The sequence below is a fragment of the Diplodia corticola genome (genome assembly GCF_001883845.1).
Source record: "Diplodia corticola strain CBS 112549 chromosome Unknown scaffold20, whole genome shotgun sequence".
Lineage (NCBI taxonomy): Eukaryota > Fungi > Ascomycota > Dothideomycetes > Botryosphaeriales > Botryosphaeriaceae > Diplodia > Diplodia corticola.
In genome coordinates this window covers 118,696-136,921 of record NW_017971499.1, presented here as the reverse complement: position 1 = coordinate 136,921, position 18,226 = coordinate 118,696, and the positions used below count along the sequence as shown (strand labels likewise).

Genomic DNA, 18,226 nt, shown 5'->3' with positions numbered 1-18,226 from the left:
CGCGTCCGGGCAGGGAGCGCGGCGGGTGCGGAAAGCGGTCACGGAGATGTGGTTGTGGCTTGACTTTCCGCGGTAAGTGGTTGCGCCGCCTCACGTCAAGCCGGAGCTTCACGTCGACGCGACTCTCGAGGGCCGCAACCGAAGCCGGTGCACGTGACCAGGCGTATGCATTGTCGCGAAACCGGCGAGCGGCGTTCCCCACAGCACTTCTTTGTGCTGCAGGGCACGGATGGGCTTCTCTTTGGCAGCGAGTATTTCCTGTTTGAAAGGAAAGTTACGCAAGATGCCGGCGTGGAGGAGGGCGCTGGCGGGGAATGCGCGGCACAGGCCAAATCAGGCAGGACCCCAAACATGTGCGATAAGAGACGGCTTGCACGCAGCAACAGCGTACGAGGGACGGAGCAAAGGCAGCGAGGGACGAAGCTAAGCCTGTGTATCAGACAGCGGCGGCTTTTCCGAGCGGCAGCTTTCCGAGCGGCTGCTTCAGGAAGCATCCAGGGAACGCACGGGCCACCAGACGTGCTGACTGATCAAGCAGGCGCATAGCCGCTGCGTAAACAGTATACAACGCTGCGACTCCAGGAAATTTCCGCTGCGTCGAGAACAAGCTGCTACAGCATCCATCTGCGAACATGTGGGCATCGCGCTCTGCCCGTTTGGCTGCTGTCCTTCGGCCTGCCGTTACGGCTCGGAGACCCCCAGCTCTCCCCGCCATTCGCCGTCAGAGCCAGCACTACTATCGCCGCGGTCCCCAGTACACCAGATTTCAGAAGGTTTGAATTCGCAATCGATAGTAAGATGAACACGCTGACATGCAAAGGCTGGAAATATCTTCACCAGATGGGCTGCCCGGCCGACCTTCTACTACGAGGTTGGTGGTCTTGGTGCGGCTGCTGGCGGCTTCTACGTCTACAACCTCGAGGTCTGAATCTAACTTGAGCTCGCCATAGAACATCAACTGACAGCCCCCAGGTAGTCCCTGTATGTGCAGCCACTCTTAGAAAGAGCCGCGAGAAAGCTATATATTGACAGTACTTAGGTCTCTGGCCGCCGGCGATTCAACGTCGTATCACCAGAGAGGGAAAAAAGCATGTCTCAGGAGATGTATGCCCAGGTAATGCAGCAGTATCACGGCCACATTCTTCCACATTGGGATCGCCGTGTGCAACTGGTCCAACGGGTGCTCGACCGCTTGATTCCAGCCTCCGGCCTCACAGAGGAGAACTGGGAGGTTCATGTCATCGACAGTCCTGAGATGAACGCCTTTGTGATTCCCGGGTAAATGACATCCCCATGCTAATCATGGAGCTTGCTGATGGATGAGAAGTGGAAAAGTCTTTGTCTTCTCTGGCATCCTGCCTATCTGCGGGAATGAAGACGGCCTTGCCGCGGTCCTCGGGCACGAGATCGCCCATAACGTTGCCCATCACTCTGCAGAGCGCATGAGCCAAAGCGTGTTCGTGCTTGCCGCCGCGTTAGCTGTCGACATCTTTCTGGGTGGTACCGGCGGCATTACCAGGATGCTCCTTGATCTCACATTTCTGAAGCCAGGAAGCAGAAGTCAAGAGGTAAGCGGGGACCGACTCTTCGCGCGACCAATCTGCTGACACAGGGATGCGCTAGTCGGAGGCCGATTTCATTGGACTTAGTAAGTGCTTTACCGGCTCAAATTCATGTCCCTACGCTCACAAAATGACAGTGATGATGGCGCAAAGCTGCTTCAATCCCGAAGAAGCAGCCGCTCTATGGGCAAGGATGGAGAAGGCTGAACAAGTTTCCGTCCCTCAGTTCATTAGCACCCACCCTTCAAACCACAATCGCCAACAAAAGATTCTGGAATGGTGAGAATATGGGCAATCATCTATCTTGCACTTGACACTCATACTATCATAGGCTCCCGGAGGCTCGTGACAAGCAAGCGCAGGGCGACTGCGCAACCGTACTCGATTACGGTGAGTTGATTCAATCTACTGCGAAACTTCCTCTCTAATATGAGATGTAGCGGATGCTTTCCGAAAGAAGTTTAGATCCAACGTTTGGTAGTCCATTCCCGATTTCATGCATTTTGATTCCCCGCTCATTTTCGGCTTCTCAACACGCTCTTAATAAGACCTGTATGTTTATGGAGAAATGAACTAGGTAGTATGAGTATTACGAAAACGCTCACCGTTTTCTTAACCTGTGATGGGACCCTCCCTCCAGCATTGGCCAGATTCGCTGAACAGCGATTAGAAAAAAAAACAAAGAAACAAAAACAAAAACAGACCCGTCAGCTTTGCACAACCACCGCCCCTATCGTTAAGCCGTCTTGCGGATCATCCCGCGCAAACGGAGCCTGACTCAACTTCAGCCAACACAGCATGTCGAAGCTCTGCCGCACTTGTTGGTAATCCCAGGCGACCGCCACACACTTCTGCGTCCCGATCTGTCTGTTGTAAACCGCACATGCATCCATGCACTCCTCGAAGGTGTCCAGCCGCTGCTTGCTAGCCGACACGATGTCGCACGTCTCTGGACAGATGTTGATGCCGCACAGCTGCAGGAACGTCAGTGAGCCGTTCGTCGTGGTGTAGTACTGGCCCGTCCGCGAAGGACAGCCGATCGAGTCTTGATTCGAGGCCGTCGGGGAAGCCGAATCGCCGAGGGTCGTAGTGGAGGAAGACGCGATGGTGGGCGTGGACGCGGTAGAACTGTGCGGACTCGACTCAGTCGAAAGTTTCTGGAATTTGTCGAGGATTTCCCACCACCACCACCAATGCTCTCTCACCCCGCAGAAAAGAGCAGCGTTAATGAAAAACAAGACATCGAAGAAGGGCAAGGAAAGACAAGAAGCAAAAAAAAAAGAAAGAAAAAAACGAAACATACATACCTCTGCTCATCCTCCGCCCCCGCCGCCGCCAACCCTCCCCCAACACCCCCTCCCACCGCCCCTCCCAGCACCAACACCAGCAGCAAAACCACGCACCAAAACACCCCCGGCCTCAACCCGCACACCCGCCGCCTCTCCCTCTCCTTCTCCCGCCCCTCCCACTCCCGATACCACCCGGGCTCCTCATGATGCCCCAGCGGCGGCGGCGGTGGCGGCGGCGACACAACCCCCCCTCCTACCCGCTGCCGCTCGCCAAAGCCGCGATAGTGCTCCGGCGCCCGCGCGGCCAGCCAGTCTGCCCGCAGCGTCGACGAGGCTGGAGCTTGTTGCTGCTGTTGTTGCTGTTCGGACGTGTACGGCAGGCCGGCGGGGAGGGGGAGTGAGAGCGGCGGGGAGCTGGCGCCGTCGCTGGCGCAGCCACGACCACGACTACCGCTTGGCTTGGTGTCGGCGCTGTTGTTGTTGTTGTTGTTGTCGTAGCCGGTGGTCGTGGTCGTGGTCGTGGTTGAGTTTGTCGGATAGGGGCTGGTGGCGGCTTCGTGGGGTGGTGGTGGTGGCAGGGCTTCTGGGTCCGATAGGTGGTGCTGCGTGCTGGGTGGTGTGGCGGGCGGTTGGGGCGTTGGGTGGGGTGTTGTGGGCGGGTATGGGATGGTGGTTGGGAAGGAGGAGGGCGGCGGCGGCGGCAGCGGCGGCGGTGGAGGGTAGGGCATTGGGTTGTATAGACGTTTCTTGTAGATTGTTTATATATTTGGTGCGGGTTCTCGCAAGAACGGTTTTCGCCTCGTTCAGGGATAATAAAGGAGTTTGGATGTCTTGTCCGGTATGACTGAAGCAAGTGATTGTGGCAATTCTGACTTTGAGTCCTTGGATGGGCTGGCAGGGGAGGTAAAGAGAGCGAGATAGAGCTGCGTTAGGATACGAAATGGGGGTTCCGAAGCGTGGGAAGAAGGGCTTGGCTAGTAGTGGTGGCTTTCCCTTGGATTGATCCGCACACTTCCATGGGGAGACCGATAAGGAGGCTGAAGCTGCGAGAACGTGGAGATTGAAGGGCCTGGCGGCTTTCCGTCTGCAGCGGACGGCAGGCAGCGCGCGGGGGCTGTCTGCGGGTACACTTACAGGTAAAGGCTTCCCTCCTTGCTTTTTCCTCCTTGCACTGCTCGGGCACGGACTCGAATATGTCCGTCTGACAGGCTTTGCTTGCGATCTGCAAAAGAGCAAGACGAACTGCGCCCCCTCGGGACAAGTGGGATCGTTGGGGGCGCCGGAAGTTTGTTCTCCTGGATGCCGTGTCACCGGAAACCATGCAACGCGATAATTTTGCATACATGGGGGCCGAGATGCCCACTGTGTTCTGTGCGGCGTTGCATTTACCAGTATCTGTAGACCCATCTATATAGTATGTGGGCATGAGCGTGAAAGACCTTCGGGATCATCTACGGAGACCCAGTTCACTGCGGAGGTCTTTCGTGCGGTCAGCGTCCGTGTCGAGACTAACATGCGTGAGGGTTACTCTTCTGGCTGGGAGCTTGACAACTGGGAGCTCAAGGGGAATTCTCCGCTCTCGAAAGAAGCATATCTCCGTTTACACGACGGCGTTTTGATGCGTGAGGCCCGCCCATCAACTGCAGAAAAACAATCTGGATGGAACAGCTGACTAGCGAACGAGGCATGGAAGTGATGATGTAAAGATTGATCTGTATAACCACGTGCGATTTTTACACGTCAGGCGCTCTGACGGCCTTACTAAATTGACTCGCTGGAAGAAAGACGAAACCGCCGACTGCAACAAGAGTGAAACAAGCATCTGAAACTCCACAGACAAAGTAGGCACCGTCAAGGCGCGTACCATGTGTGATCCTGAACGCCTGTTCTCCACTTAGCTGCCCCCGCTATGCAAATCCGACCATCCGCTGTGGAGGGCCAGAAGCCCAAGCCCCTCCCAAAGACGCAACGCTGTTGCATAATCGAACAAATCAATACTTGTCCTTCTTTTTGGATGAAAAGAAATGGTGCTTCTTCTTCTCCTTCTCGTGCTTTCCACCCGGTGCCGGGCTCCGAGACGGCGAAGGCGCACCATTCGATGGCCTCGGGCCACCGGGACCCATATGCATGTTCGCCATCTGTTGCGTTGGGGGCTGAGGCGGCGGGGCCATTTGGCGCAGCTTGTGCAGCTGCTCATGTGGCGGCGGTGCAGGCGGCTTCGGCTCAGGCTCCCTCTCGAAGAGATGAGCCGGTGCCTTCGGCGGCGGTTGCTCCATGGGAATGCCGAGACGGCGCTTGTCAACAGTCAAGTCACCCACTTGGCGCAAGAAGAGCCCCGGGGTTAGCATGTGTGAGGTGGCGAGGAAAATGTCGCGCGATGTCGCTTGGCTGAGCTCGTAGCAAGAGCGCGACTCAGAGTAGGTTGCTCCACCGGCCATGAAGACAAGAATACGTTGGCGCGGCTCCACAGAGGCCATGCGTGATTTGGCCCACGTGGGCTTAGCGGACCGGAGCGAGGACGCGGCAGCGGCAGCTTCCTGCTGCGCAGCCTGGTCGGCGGCTGCGTCCACATGAGGCTTCGTGTAGGGAAAGAGATTCTGATCAAGGGCACCGCGAACGTGGTCCTCCAGCAACCTCTTGACACTCGGCTCAAAACGAGACAGAGCGTATTCCTCTTCCGTGCCTGCAGGAGGCTGCTTGGTTGGGAAAAGCGGCGGTGGCGGCGGCTCTTTGTCTTTGAGTGGCTTCTCCACACGAGCGCCAAGAAGGTCGAGGTTTTTCAGTACCTGGGTATCCTGAGGAGGCAGCGACGCATGTGCTAGCAAAAGGTTAAGGTCTGAGGGGTGAAGCCCGTTCTTGTACAAGAGATATAGCGCAACGAGACGAAGCCTGTCGGGAGGGCTGACGTTTTCTTCATCGAGAATCCGAACCAGTTGATCCGCCATGTTCTTTGGTTTGCGGTAGTCTTCATCTAGGCCTGTCGCCAAGGACTGGAGGAGAATTAGAATTGTGCAACGAGCCTAGTGTGCTCTCACTGACCTGTTCAACCGACGCCACGTCTGGCAGCTTGCATCGCTGGAAAATGTTCATGCACTCCTGGGCCATGCTCAAGTGCAGCGAGTAGGCGCCTTTCATTTCCTGGAATTGCGGCAAACCAGCAAGCATGTCTTTGATGGTGTTCAGATTGGTAGCGTCATTGGCGTCAGTCTTTGTGAATTGCGGGTTCTCGTTGATGAACCTCTGGAAGTCGCCCATCAACTTCTCGATCGTGTCTTTCATGTGCCTGTGGCGGTTTTCGACCCATATCTGGTCCTTTTCTCCTATTTCCATATCCTTCTCTTCCTCGTCGGCCTCACCCTCGTTGAGCACAGTCTTGTACGTGACTTTGTCGCCCTCCTTGATTGGTAGGAGATCGTGGGCCATGGCCTGATACGTGAACTCGTGAAGTAGAGGCGAGTGTAGGTCCATTGACCGATCCACGATGTACAGGACACCGCGAGGACGGTTTGAGGGCGGAGGCCAGTTCTGATGGAACTTTTTGTACATGTCGATCTCATCCTGGACAAAGCGTGCCAGATGCGAACAGAGCACGCTTGCCTCGTGGAGGGGGTTCTTTGGCCTGTAGTAGCGGATGGTGGGATATTCACCAAGCGACACGCACAGAGAAACAATCTACACGCTAAGTCAGGAGTCGGGGTCGTGCAATGCTCGTTTCTTCAGTATGCACACCTTCTGGGACATTTCCTCCATGTGGCGCCTGACCAGGTTGTTGCAAGCGGGGTGGAACAGGATGGGGAAGCTCCATGGATCGCGAAAGGTGATGAGGTGCGACTCGCGGGGGAAGTATTCGACGTTGAGGACCCTGAACAGGACGATCTGCTCGCGTGCCATTTGAGACTTGTCTATGCGTTCCCGAAGCGGGCCTGGGAGCACTGGAATGCCGTCAGCCTAGGTGGAGGGAGCACAGACGGGGTCGCGCACGAGAAGTCCAGATCAAAAACGTCTTCCGGTAGCGGTGGCGCTCGAAGTCGGCCATGATGCAGTCGACAATGTGCGGCTGGGGAGAGAGTATGTACACAACATCCATGTCCTTGTTCATAGGCCGGCGGTCCGTGATCAACTCGATGTCTGAAGCTCAGTCAGGCGGGGGGTTCGGCGCAGGCGGCGGGGCGAGAGAGCGGTACTGGTTATATTCTCGTTTAGGATGTCGTCCTCGTTGACGACATTGTCTATGAGCTTGCGGCTCGCTTCGTCCACGACCATGACTTTCCACTGCGTGTTTCATGGGGGGTCAGCCAGAGGCGCGGGCGCGAAGGGAGGCGGGACAGACTTCTCCCTTGGCGGTGTTGCGGATCGTGTCGAGGATGACTGCGCGCGGAGGTCAGCAGGGCGCGGGGCAGACGGGATCGCACGCGGGGCGCTGGCTCACTCTCGCGCTGCGTGTCGATAATGGAGACGCCCATGGCGGGCAGCGGTGGGCGCAGGCGGCGCTACGACGGGAGCTCGCTGGCGGGGCCGGAGCTGTCGCTCGGGGGCGGAGCTCTTGCAGAGGGGGCGGAGGGAAGCTGGTCGGCCAGCGGACGCGGCTCTCGTGGGTTCAGGGACGGGGATTGGGCGGCGCTGCTCAGGCACAGGGTAGGTGATTGCGGTGGGCAGGCCAAGATCAAAGGCGGCGGGCCCTGAGGTGCGGCTTTGGGCGCAATGCGGCGGCGGAGCAAGCAGTGCCTGCGTCGCACCGCGGGACCGTCGACCCGACCGGCAACCACCACTCGCCCAAACAAACGCCTGCGCCGATCGCTTGTCTGACTTTCTCGCTCTCCACCCGCCTGGCCCTGCTCTCGCTGCTCCACCGTCCGGCACCCGCCTTGCGCCCTGTCACCGGAACACTGCGCTTGCTATGCAAACCCGCTTCCGCCGCCCGGCAGTTTGCATTTTTTGCGCCCTTACTACAAGGCGCACTGCCTTCGCCACACAGGCACTTTCACTGCACACCTCAGCGCCGCTATGGCGTCAAAAACTCCTCAAGGTAAAACCCGCTTTGTCTCGACGGGCACTACCCGTTGCTAACGTTCGTGCTCTCAGAGGTCTTCAGGCAGAAAGCACGCGCCGCCACCGCAAATAACTCGACGGCTTCCGGTAGATGTCAAATCAAGCGGCCCGGTATCATTGAAGATTCGACGCGTTGGAGATTTCACGGACCGCGAGCATGTGCCTGCCAAAACCGTTGTCCAGCGCGCAATTGACCTGCTCCCAGGCCTGCGGAGTGCTACCACGAACTCTCCGATCATCAAAACCATGGGAGTGAGCCCGGAGGAAGCAACCGAGCACTGGAGAACATTCAGCCGAAAAATTCACGAGGACCTTCTGCCGGCTGCCGACAATGACGGTGTAGAGCCGGACGGAGAAATGTCAAAGCTCGTCTTCACCTTGAAGAACGCCTTCAAGGATCGCGGCATGGCCGGCTTAAAACTCCAGCTTCAGAACGGCTTCCTCGGCCATCTCGCATCAACGAGATCGTTCTCGAAAGATGACTATCAGAACCAGAAAGCCCTGGCCGACCTGCGCTACCCCGCCGAATGGTATCCTGCTACCCGCAAGATGCAACGCAAAATCATTCTGCACGTCGGTCCCACGAACTCCGGCAAGACATACCATGCGTTGAAGCGCTTGGAAGAGGTTGGATCCGGTGTCTATGCGGGGCCGCTGCGTCTCTTAGCCCATGAGGTATATACTCGTATGGCGGCCAAGGGAATCCCCTGCTGGCTTGTTACCGGCGAAGAAAGGCGGAGATCCAGAGAGGCAGCCGAAGGCGAGAAGACGCGGTTCGCAAATCACATTTCCTGCACAGTTGAGATGATTCCCCTCCACAAACAACTGGACGTTTGCGTCATCGATGAAATCCAGATGATCGGCGACCTCGAACGCGGCTGGGCCTGGACTCAAGCCGTGCTGGGAGTGCAGGCGAAAGAGCTCCATCTGTGTGGAGAAGCGAGGACTGTGCCTTTGATCCGCGAACTGGCTGCTTCCATGGGTGACGAAGTGCAAGTCAACTACTACGATCGCTTGACCCCCCTCGACGTAGACAGCCGACACACGGGCACCAACTTCAGGACCCTCCGCAAGGGCGACTGCATTGTTGCTTTTTCCATCATGGAAATCCATGCTTTGCGCCAACAGATCCAACGTCAGACTGGTAGGAAGGTCGCAGTCGTCTACGGTTCACTGCCTCCGGAGACGCGCGCACAGCAGGCCAGACTGTTCAACGATCCCGAAAGCGGATATGATGTTCTGGTGGCCAGTGATGCCATCGGAATGGGGCTAAATCTGTGCGTATTTGATTTCACAGTGAGTGGTTGGAAGCAGCATGCTGACACTGTCCAGGAGCATCAAGCGCATCATCTTTGCGGCCGTCCACAAATTCAACGGCTTTGAAGAAGTAGCCCTTTCGGTACCGCATCTGAAGCAGATCGCTGGAAGAGCAGGGCGTTATAAGTCGGCACATGATGCAAACAAAGAGGCCGATCGGGCTTCGAAGCGATCGGACAAAATCGATGCTCCAACCAGTGCTCCTGCTGAAGAGTCGCAATTTGAGTTCGCAGAGCCGCCACCCGGGGGTGGTCTGGTCACCACGCTTGACAGAAACGACATGAAATACCTTCAAAGGGCTTTGGGAACAGAGCCTGAAGCGATCAAGACAGCGGGTCTATTCCCTCCAGATCCAATCATAGAGCGGTTTGCCAATTACTTCCCCCCTGGGACGCCCTTCAGTTACATTCTCCTACGTCTACATGACATCTCCAGCGTCCACACTCGATTCCACATGTGTGTCCTGAAGGATCAGCTGAACATCGCCGACGTTATTCAGCCCATTGAGGGCCTTTCCGTCCTGGATAAGATCATGCTCTGCGCAGCACCTGCCAACGTCAAGACGCCGGAAAGCCAAAAGGTCCTCTACAACCTGGCAAAGTGTGTGGCGGACCAAACCAATGGTAACCTATTGGATATCGAAGGATTCGAGTGGGAGGTCTTGGATCGACCCGTGGACGCTAATCGCGACTACCTCCAGAAGTTAGAGATGCTTCACAAAGCGATCGTGCTTTACCTCTGGCTAAGCTATCGATTTTCTGGCGTCTTTAGCACGAGGGCCCTAGCATTCCACGCAAAGACTCTTGTTGAGGATGCGATCGAAAAGACGCTCAATGCGCTCACAAAGAACAAGTCCGTGCGGAAAAGACGCGCACCGAAGATCGCTCCTGAATCTTCGACCTACCTCACCAATAGCATTGAACTGCAACAGACGCAGGCGTCGGATGATGTGGTGCTAGAGGGAAGTAGGCACGAGGAGGCGGGCATTCTCGATGGCGCCGAAGACCATCAAAAGGTGGAGCCAGTGGATGTCAAGCATGATGCTGTGCTCGAGAAGGTCGTAAATGAAGGGTTGTGAGGCTGACACCGCAGTCAAAGTCCAGGAGGCAGGTCCTCAAGAGGAGCCTGAAATGGAAAAAGGGAGGGCGAGCATGCAAATGCGTAAACATTGCGCAGGGTACGAGAACGAATACAGTTAGATTATGCAAGATGGCGGCTTGTCAAAAGAGGACTGACGGTTTTGTAAGATATGGGAAGCAGCTTGAGGTCAGATGTGCACAGGTGCTAGAATTAGAGAAGTCTCCGCCCGCTTAACACGTTTATGATGGGTGCTGTTGGTGGATCACATGGTAGGTGTCGTTGGGTGGTAGGGAGGGCAAATGATGATCCCGGCTTGGCAGGGCTGAGGCTCTCGGTGACGTCGGGCCGGGAGATTGCGGCGCTTCCGGAGGTTGCACGGTTGGCTTTGGCCCCAGGGTTTTCGGCCGCGCAGCCGCCATCATCCGCGCTTCGACACTAACCAACATCCTCATCACCACGCTCTTCCTCTCCAATTCCCGCCTGCTATCCACCCTTGACCCTTCGCCTGACACCAGCGGCCGCATCGGCCGTGCACGCTTTCCCATCATGGCTGGCTCCTCGATGCTGGAGATGCCTCGTCCCTCTGTAAGCGCCTGCGCGCCCGCCGCGCCACCACCGCCCAGGAGTGACTGACGCCTGTAGACTTTTCTCTACGCCATGTCGCTACGCACCGGCGTCGAGCTCATCGTCCTGACCATTCTGGTCAACAAAATCACCGGTTTCTACGGCATCTTGGCCCTCGCGACCGGCTACCACGTTTCGCCGCTCCAGCTTTCCATGTACATCTACTCCATCATCGCCCTCTTCGTCACCGTCTACCTGGCCCGCTACATCCGCAAGCAGGACCCGCTGCGCTGCCTCGCCCTCGCCTGGTTCTATGCCATCGACACCGTCGTCAACGCCGCCTACACCGCCGCCTTCGGCATCGCCTGGTTCCTGGTCCTCGCCCAGCACCCGCACGAGCGCACTCCCGGCAGCGCCGACGGGCCCGGCGGCAAGATGATCGGCGACACGTCCGGCTTCACCGACCCCAAGTACAACGTCAGCCAGGTCGACGTCGTGGCCAAGCCGGCGGCGGGTGGGGTGGCGTCGGGCCAGGAGGCCGTGGCGGTCGGGTCGGCCGACGGCGGCTTCCCGGCCGCCGGCCTGGGCAGCGCCGTCTTCCAGAGCGGCAGCGTCATGAGCATCACCATCATCGCGGCCCTCTGGGCCGTGCGCCTGTACTTCGTCGTCGTCATGCTCGCCTACGCCCGCAACGTCCTGCGCCAGCACATCATGATGACGTCGGCCTCGCAGTACACGCTGCACACGGGCAACCCGTCGGACGAGCTCGCCGAGAACCCCTTCGCCGAGGACCGCGACGCCGGCCGCGGCTGGCCCGGCAGCCTCGGCCGCGCCATGGTCTCGGTCGGCCGCGAGTACTGGCTCGGCCGCGACGAGGACGGCGAGTGGATGCGCGGCATGGGCGGCAAGTTCGTCAACCGCAAGAACACCACCACCCTGCAGCCCGCCCCCGGCGTGGGAGAGCGCGAGCGCAGGAGACGCAGCGGCACCGGCCCGCCCGCCCCTCCGCCTCAGCTGCCCCGCCCCGTCAGCCTCGAATCCATCCGTGACGCTCACTGAGGGGGATCCCTTTTTTTTTGTTTTTCCCCTCGATGAATCTATTTCACACACGCTGCCAAACCGCCTGAGGTCTCGCTCCTGGGGATGATCATTTTGAGGAGAGGGGGGGAAAGGAACACAAGTCGAGAGAAACGGCGTGTGCCCTGTTCACGTTTCTTGCATTTTTGAAAGCATAGCCTTGGCATTGGAAACGAACATGAGACCGAAGGGCGCTATAATTGTAATGAGGTGGGCGAGTAGTGAAGAACTCTTTTGGTCTTTTTTTTCTTCTTCTTTCTGTTGGTTATGGGCCTCTCTCGTTTCTTGCTATGATATCCAGTGTTCCGCTCATTGGAGCTGTACGAACATCGTACTGAATATATCCATAACTTTCTGAATACCCATTTTCTCCATGCTTTATCGCAATTTGACTGTATGACGTCAACATCACTTGTTTGAGTCAATCCGCTGAACGTCAACCCCCAATCCGGTTCTCCCCCTCTTCGGATTTAATTGGGGGGTTTTGTCATCTTAGTCACAAATTTGGTGTATTAAATTATTACATCGACTCGCCATTACAATTCGCCACAGCCCGGCCACGGCGCTTCATAAGTCACTTCATAAGTCGCTCGAACCATCGCTCAGATCCGTTATACACAGTATTTCGCTTCTCCCAATGCCACATACATCCATGCTGTAGCCCACCAACCGCCCGGATGTCGCACACATGAGTATTTACTCACTGACGACATGTGCCGCTCTTTCTGGCTGCGAAAGTAACGGTCTGCTCTCCTCTAGTGCCGTCGTGAGCGAACCTGGGGCGGTGATCACTGCCGTCTTCTTCGCCTTCTTCGTAACAGCGTGTACGTGGCTCTCTTCCCTCTTGCGCTCCTGGACGGTCTCCTTCTTCAACTGAAGTGTTCGTAGGTGCATCGGTAATCCATCAGACCTTCCCTTTTGCCGAGTTGTTGTCTACCACTGGTGGCAGGCTTGTTGGTATTGATCTTGTGGTAGTTTCACGTTGCTGGCGAGAAGGAGCTCATATCGCACCCTAGCTGTGCCGATGACATAGCAAGCGCTTGACTCTTCCTTGCAGACCTCATGGGTGAGCGCGAGTCGATGTAAGACGTTCCTCCGTGGATTGCTGGTACTCTTTTCGGTGCACTTGGCTGGAAAGATCCTAGTAGCAGGGCAGGTCTTGCCGCGTCGAACGAGGAGGCGGGGTATACTGGTGTTGAACCTTACATAGGCCTCCGCTGCCGGTTTGGCAGGGAATGAAATATCCGGTCAGTATTGAGAAACGTCAGGCCGCATAGTCCCCAAAACATTTCTTGCGAGCCCACTGTGAAGGTGGAGAGGATCTACATGACATCATTGACCGGCTCGCCGCTCTCCGGATCGATGTCGAACTCGCCGCCGCCGAACAAGCGCATGAGCGCCGGCGGCCACTGCTCAGGTCCGATCGATCCGTTGGCCCCTGGCTGAGGGATGATTGACGGAGTCCCTTGTACGGCCATGGGATCGATGGGAATTTGTTGCTGCTGTTGCTGTTGGCCGTCCACGGACATTGGTCCATTGAAATAGTTTTGCTTCGGTGCGAATTGCCACGATGGAGAGTCCAGGCGGATGCTATCTTGGTTGAACAGAGCCCACGGGTTCGTGTCGCTGGGATTGTTCGCGGATGCGAGAGAGCTGGTGTTGGGATTGCTAGACGGACTGGTCGGAGGGGTTCGCAAGCGCTGGAGATCGGTCTCGAGGCGGGAGGCTAGTTGATGGCGGAGACTGGGCGGGGGTTGGCTTGTGTGCTTGAGGGTCAAGAGGTGCGATTGTATCAGGCGAAGGTCTGAGCATAATCGTCAGTCATTACAGTATGATCTCGTGCAAGTCAGACTTACCGTCTGATTCACCCGTGCCATCTTCTATGCCTTGGAGCACTAGCAGAGCAGCCCATGTAATCATCTGCAGGGATTTAGCATTTGCCGCACGAAACTAACGATCAACTTACCACCAAGTCCCAATTACTCCAGATTCCGTGATCGTCATTGTGCAGTCTAAGCGCAGCGCGAGCAGAAAGGAGAAGCTCTTGGCGCTCGGCGGATGCCACATTCCTGGCAAACATATTGAAGCCTCTTGCGGGGTGGTAAATTGACAGAACAAACAGCCGTTGCAGTATGTACTGTCGGAATAAAGCAAGATTAGGGTTGTCAATCGCCGACGGTCCTATTATCCATCAGTAAAGCCAGCGCAGACACAGACGCGGAAGGACTCATAACGTACGCGATACTCCGCTGTATCGAACAAGCCAGTCATCAAGCTGGCGAGCCCAGTGCTTAATGACACCAAGGTCATTTTCTGTGAACGGTGTAGCTGCTTGCGACGAGCGATCCGCCTCATGGGAAAAAATGAAAGACCATATTGTTGGAATCCCGCGGCCAGTGAAATGCGACAGACCGATATGCATCATCTGAGTAAGATGATCGTACGGATCTCCGCCAGATGTTTGCAGTTGCAGCAGTGACGCCAAGGGCGCCTTTCGTGGCAGAATCGGGCAAGACATGTACAAAGAGGCGTGTTCCAGATCGATAATCTGGAGCCCTCGGAAGAGACCGCACCACTCTCGTGACCTTTCATCAATGTTCATCGGGCAGTAGTCGAGAAGGATTCTATAGCCGATCGAGATCCAGATGCCGGTCTCCTTGATGTAAGCTTCCGACACAAGTCCGGCAAGGATTAGGCCAAGAACATCCTGGAATCCCCGCTGCTCCTCGGAAAGGTTCTCGTCGTTGAATGGCTCATTTTGGCGCGGCGAGGGGACGGACAGGTCGGAAATAGCGCTACAAGTCAGTACAAAGTAGTCCGGGGCCAGTGAAGCAACGTCGGCGACAGGGTGATGCAGGGCCGACACGTATAGGACGGATGCAAGAAGAAGGGGCGTGGGGGAGGAGAAGGTCTGCTTCTTAGACAGGAAGTGGAGGCCCGGCACGTTGTCGTGGAATCTATGGACGTGTTAAAGACAGGGATGAGAGCTGAGAGCGGGCAAAGATGTGACTCACGAGGTCCATAGCTGCTTCATGACGGAGGGCGCCCAGATTCTGTCGTTCTGGGGCTGTCTTGCGAGGCATCTTAGCTGAGAGACAGCCGGCCTGAGCCCGCTGAACTCAGGGTCTTCGTCATCCTCTAGCGACAGAAAAGCACCCGACGGACCAGCATCGGTTTGGCTACCGGGGGAAGAGTGGGCTGGCTTAGAAGCCGAGCGGATTCCGAGAAGAGCCTCGATAACTTCAAGGCGTCCAAGCACCGAACTAGGATCCGAGACCGAGGCTCTTTTGGTCTGCTCGGGCCTCACGTCGACGGATTCTCTGATGATAGCGGCCTAGCGGTCTCAGTCTAGAGCACAGTGGGCGGGTGGAGACGGTGGGCGTACATTTGCGCGGGGTTTGAAAATGCAGTCGATTTTCTGGACGCGACAGCGTCTGCATACACTCGAGCCCGGCTCAACCTGGCATTTCATCTGAACGAAGGGTCAGACAGGTTCGGGGGAGGCAGGCGATTAAGGCCGACCTTTTGGCGCCGACAGTTGACTGTGGGACGCGCCGGTTAGTACGGGCCGTGCTGGCGGGGCGCTGTGCGCTTGCGATGCCGGCTTACCGCATGCTTTGGTGGGCTTGGGCCCTATGATGATGCTCTCTTGAGATTTAGAGGCCATATTGGAATACGATTGGAAGGACGAGGGCCATGGTGTCGTGCCACAGGACGCGCGGGCGGGGGCGATCTCGGCTGCCGCAGCCTCCCGTCCAGCGCCTGCCCCCGTTCGCATTGCCGGCCCGGCCACGACTTCCACCTTTGCTCCTGCCCCAACCCCCAGACATCCCACCCTGCACCCTCTTGCGGAGCCGGACCGAACGGGTCGAGTAGCGCTGTCGCCGGGACGCTTCCCGCTCTCTACTGCCAGCAAGACTGCAAGCGCATGTGCAATGGCGGTATGGAGCGCTAATTCAGTCCTGTCATTCTGCAAGTACAGCTGGCCGGTCCTTTCCCTGAGACCTACACAGCACAGGTGATGTGCACAGGGTGGGGCATGCTAGATGCAGTCTTCCGCGTTCTTTAAGCTTTCGCTCGGCACCATTATTGCGCACGCTCGGCCGAGTCTTCCCAGCGCTTGTCCAGACGATGCGGATCCACCATACGATAACCGGCTTGTGCCTGGCAGCACCGACCAATGCCCCGTGGTCTCCTGCTCCAAGCACGGTGACTGGAGGTTGTTTCCAGAAGAAGAAATCCGGGGAAACCCTTTGGTGTCTCCAGACTGTCGAACATCGCGGGGAAATGGTGCACTCGGCAATATACGGACAATCCGGTGATGGCCGCCGACAAGTCCGGTTCCTGCCATCATTCGCCTCTCCCGGGGAGCCATGGCCGATAGATTGCTGAAGTCCGTTCACCGGCCCATACAGCCACGTTCACCGTGGCTGTGGGGAGCCTCGGGGGCTGCGCTACATCTTTTGATTTGCTCTGAGTTTGGTCCGCTCCTGAACATTTCCATGCCCCCTCTACACTTTCGCTACATTCTGCAGCTATTGCTCTGACTTGGCAATGGGGGCCAAGTCTTCGAGGATAGCGAGAAAACCGGCTGTTGTTGAGGCGAGGCGCATTGCTGCTGAGTTCGACGTGTCCGCTGAACAAGTGCGGAAAACCGTGACGCACTTCGTGCGCCAGATGGGTACAATTCTCTGCGGTGCTGTGCCTTTTCCAGAACGAGAAGCTGACATTGGCTCAAGAGGATGGGCTTTCCAAGGACGGGGACACTATGATACCATCCTATGTCACTGTCCTGCCAACTGGGACTGAAAAGGTATGCATAATTCAAGTCCGATCGATCAACTCTCAAGCGCGATTCTGATGATCGAAATCACCCTAGGGCGTATGTCTTGCTGTGGATATTGGAGGGACCAATTGCCGTGTGTGCAGCGTCGAGCTTCACGGAGATCGAACCTTTTCCATTAAGCAAACAAAATCCACCATCCCCCCGCATCTAAGGATCGGGAGTACGTCTGCAGACCTTTTCTCGTTCATTGCTCAAGAAGTGGAAACGTTTCTGAGAAAGCACTACAGCAAGAACTACAAAGCACACAAAGCCCAAGGCCGCGACAGCCTAGTCATCGACAACGAGTCCGCACAAAAGGACCATCTCCCCCTTGGCTTCACTTTCAGCTTTACTTTCCAGCAGATCGCCATTGACAAGGGCATCATGGCACGATGGGACAAAGGATTCGATATCCCGGATGCCATTGGCCAGGATGTTTGTGGGCTCCTGCAGGAGCAGATCGACAAACTGAATGTTCCTGTCCGTGTCACTGCGTTGGCAAACGATACGGTCGGAACACTCATGGCACGGTCTTACACATCATTGGACAACGGATCACCTATCCTTGGCGCCGTGTTTGGGACTGGTACTAATGGGGCTTACGTTGAGAAACGGAAGAACGTCACGAGACTTGGTCCCTCAAACGAGCAGGCGGAGAATATGATCATCAACACAGAATGGGGCTCATTCGACGAGACTTTGACAGTCCTATCAACAACTCCGTACGACAGGAGGCTTGACGAAGCAGACATCCATCCCGGGGAGCAGATGCTGGAGAAACGTGTCAGTGGGATGTACCTGGGGGAGCTCTTTCGGTTCGCTCTCCTTAGCATCTTGGAAAAGTCCGAACATGGTTTCCTGGGGAATTGCTCGAAAAGAGACCTCAAGAATTCTCCGTTATTCAAGCCTTATGGAGTGGACACGAGCATTATGAGCTCTATCGAGGCAGACAAGTCTACTCTGCTGTCAGCAACTCGACGCTGTCTCGAGAAAGAGCTCGGTGTTGCACGGGTTTCCATTGAGGATGCAGCTATTGCCAAAATCATCGCCGAGGCCATCGGGCGGCGAGCAGCTCGTTTAAGCGGTGCCGCTATTGCTGCCGTCATCGTCAAGACTGGCCGTCTCAACGACTCGTTTGGAGAGGCAAAATACTTGGACGTGGGAGTAGAGGGTTCCTTGGTCGAACACTATCCTAGGTTCGAAGAAAACATTCGCGGTGCGCTACGGGATGTCTCGGAGATTGGGCTCTCAGGGGAGAAAAGGATTCGAATCGGCCTTGCTAAAGACGGAAGCGGAGTGGGTGCAGCGCTCATCGCTATGGTGGCTGATAAACAAAAGCCACGGAAAGCAGAGACTGTTGTGGATGGTGCGAGGAAGAAAGGAGTGGATGTGCAAGAAACAAGGCTGTCAGCTGCAGACACTGGTCCTGCTCCAATGCAACCGGTTGCTGTAGCTTGAGATGC

The 18,226-nt window shown here is 56.6% G+C and overlaps 6 protein-coding genes across 6 annotated transcripts; 3 read left to right on the top strand and 3 right to left on the bottom strand.

The window, feature by feature from the left end:
- Positions 1-632: 632 nt before the first annotated feature.
- On the top strand, positions 633-2,043 carry BKCO1_2000044 (mitochondrial metalloendopeptidase oma1; the record flags this gene model as incomplete). Its single annotated transcript, XM_020272224.1, has 9 exons — positions 633-773; positions 821-922; positions 973-981; positions 1,040-1,278; positions 1,328-1,568; positions 1,624-1,648; positions 1,700-1,841; positions 1,894-1,952; positions 2,003-2,043. 9 exons carry the CDS (start codon positions 633-635, stop codon positions 2,041-2,043), a joined length of 999 nt encoding a protein of 332 aa, XP_020131157.1.
- A 226-nt stretch (positions 2,044-2,269) lies between these two features.
- Positions 2,270-3,579, bottom strand: BKCO1_2000043 (uncharacterized protein; the record flags this gene model as incomplete). The annotated part of the gene is made up of 2 exons (XM_020272223.1): positions 2,270-2,690; positions 2,870-3,579. 2 exons carry the CDS (start codon positions 3,577-3,579, stop codon positions 2,270-2,272), a joined length of 1,131 nt encoding a protein of 376 aa, XP_020131162.1.
- Positions 3,580-4,842: 1,263 nt separating this feature from the next.
- On the bottom strand, positions 4,843-7,314 carry BKCO1_2000042 (sec1 family superfamily; the record flags this gene model as incomplete). Its single annotated transcript, XM_020272222.1, has 7 exons — positions 4,843-5,841; positions 5,891-6,523; positions 6,581-6,783; positions 6,833-6,979; positions 7,036-7,123; positions 7,182-7,219; positions 7,281-7,314. 7 exons carry the CDS (start codon positions 7,312-7,314, stop codon positions 4,843-4,845), a joined length of 2,142 nt encoding a protein of 713 aa, XP_020131163.1.
- A 541-nt stretch (positions 7,315-7,855) lies between these two features.
- BKCO1_2000041 (atp-dependent rna helicase suv3) lies at positions 7,856-11,920 on the top strand (the record flags this gene model as incomplete). The annotated part of the gene is made up of 7 exons (XM_020272221.1): positions 7,856-7,877; positions 7,934-8,032; positions 8,106-9,177; positions 9,233-10,277; positions 10,321-10,394; positions 10,618-10,882; positions 10,940-11,920. The coding sequence occupies 7 exons, from the start codon at positions 7,856-7,858 to the stop codon at positions 11,918-11,920; spliced, it is 3,558 nt and encodes a 1,185-aa protein (XP_020131160.1).
- Positions 11,921-13,260: 1,340 nt separating this feature from the next.
- Positions 13,261-15,605, bottom strand: BKCO1_2000040 (protein prib; the record flags this gene model as incomplete). Its single annotated transcript, XM_020272220.1, has 8 exons — positions 13,261-13,742; positions 13,795-13,858; positions 13,905-14,119; positions 14,177-14,895; positions 14,953-15,272; positions 15,324-15,410; positions 15,461-15,480; positions 15,548-15,605. 8 exons carry the CDS (start codon positions 15,603-15,605, stop codon positions 13,261-13,263), a joined length of 1,965 nt encoding a protein of 654 aa, XP_020131161.1.
- Positions 15,606-16,492: 887 nt separating this feature from the next.
- Positions 16,493-18,221, top strand: BKCO1_2000039 (glucokinase; the record flags this gene model as incomplete). The annotated part of the gene is made up of 3 exons (XM_020272218.1): positions 16,493-16,619; positions 16,678-16,751; positions 16,818-18,221. The coding sequence occupies 3 exons, from the start codon at positions 16,493-16,495 to the stop codon at positions 18,219-18,221; spliced, it is 1,605 nt and encodes a 534-aa protein (XP_020131084.1).
- Positions 18,222-18,226: the final 5 nt, after the last annotated feature.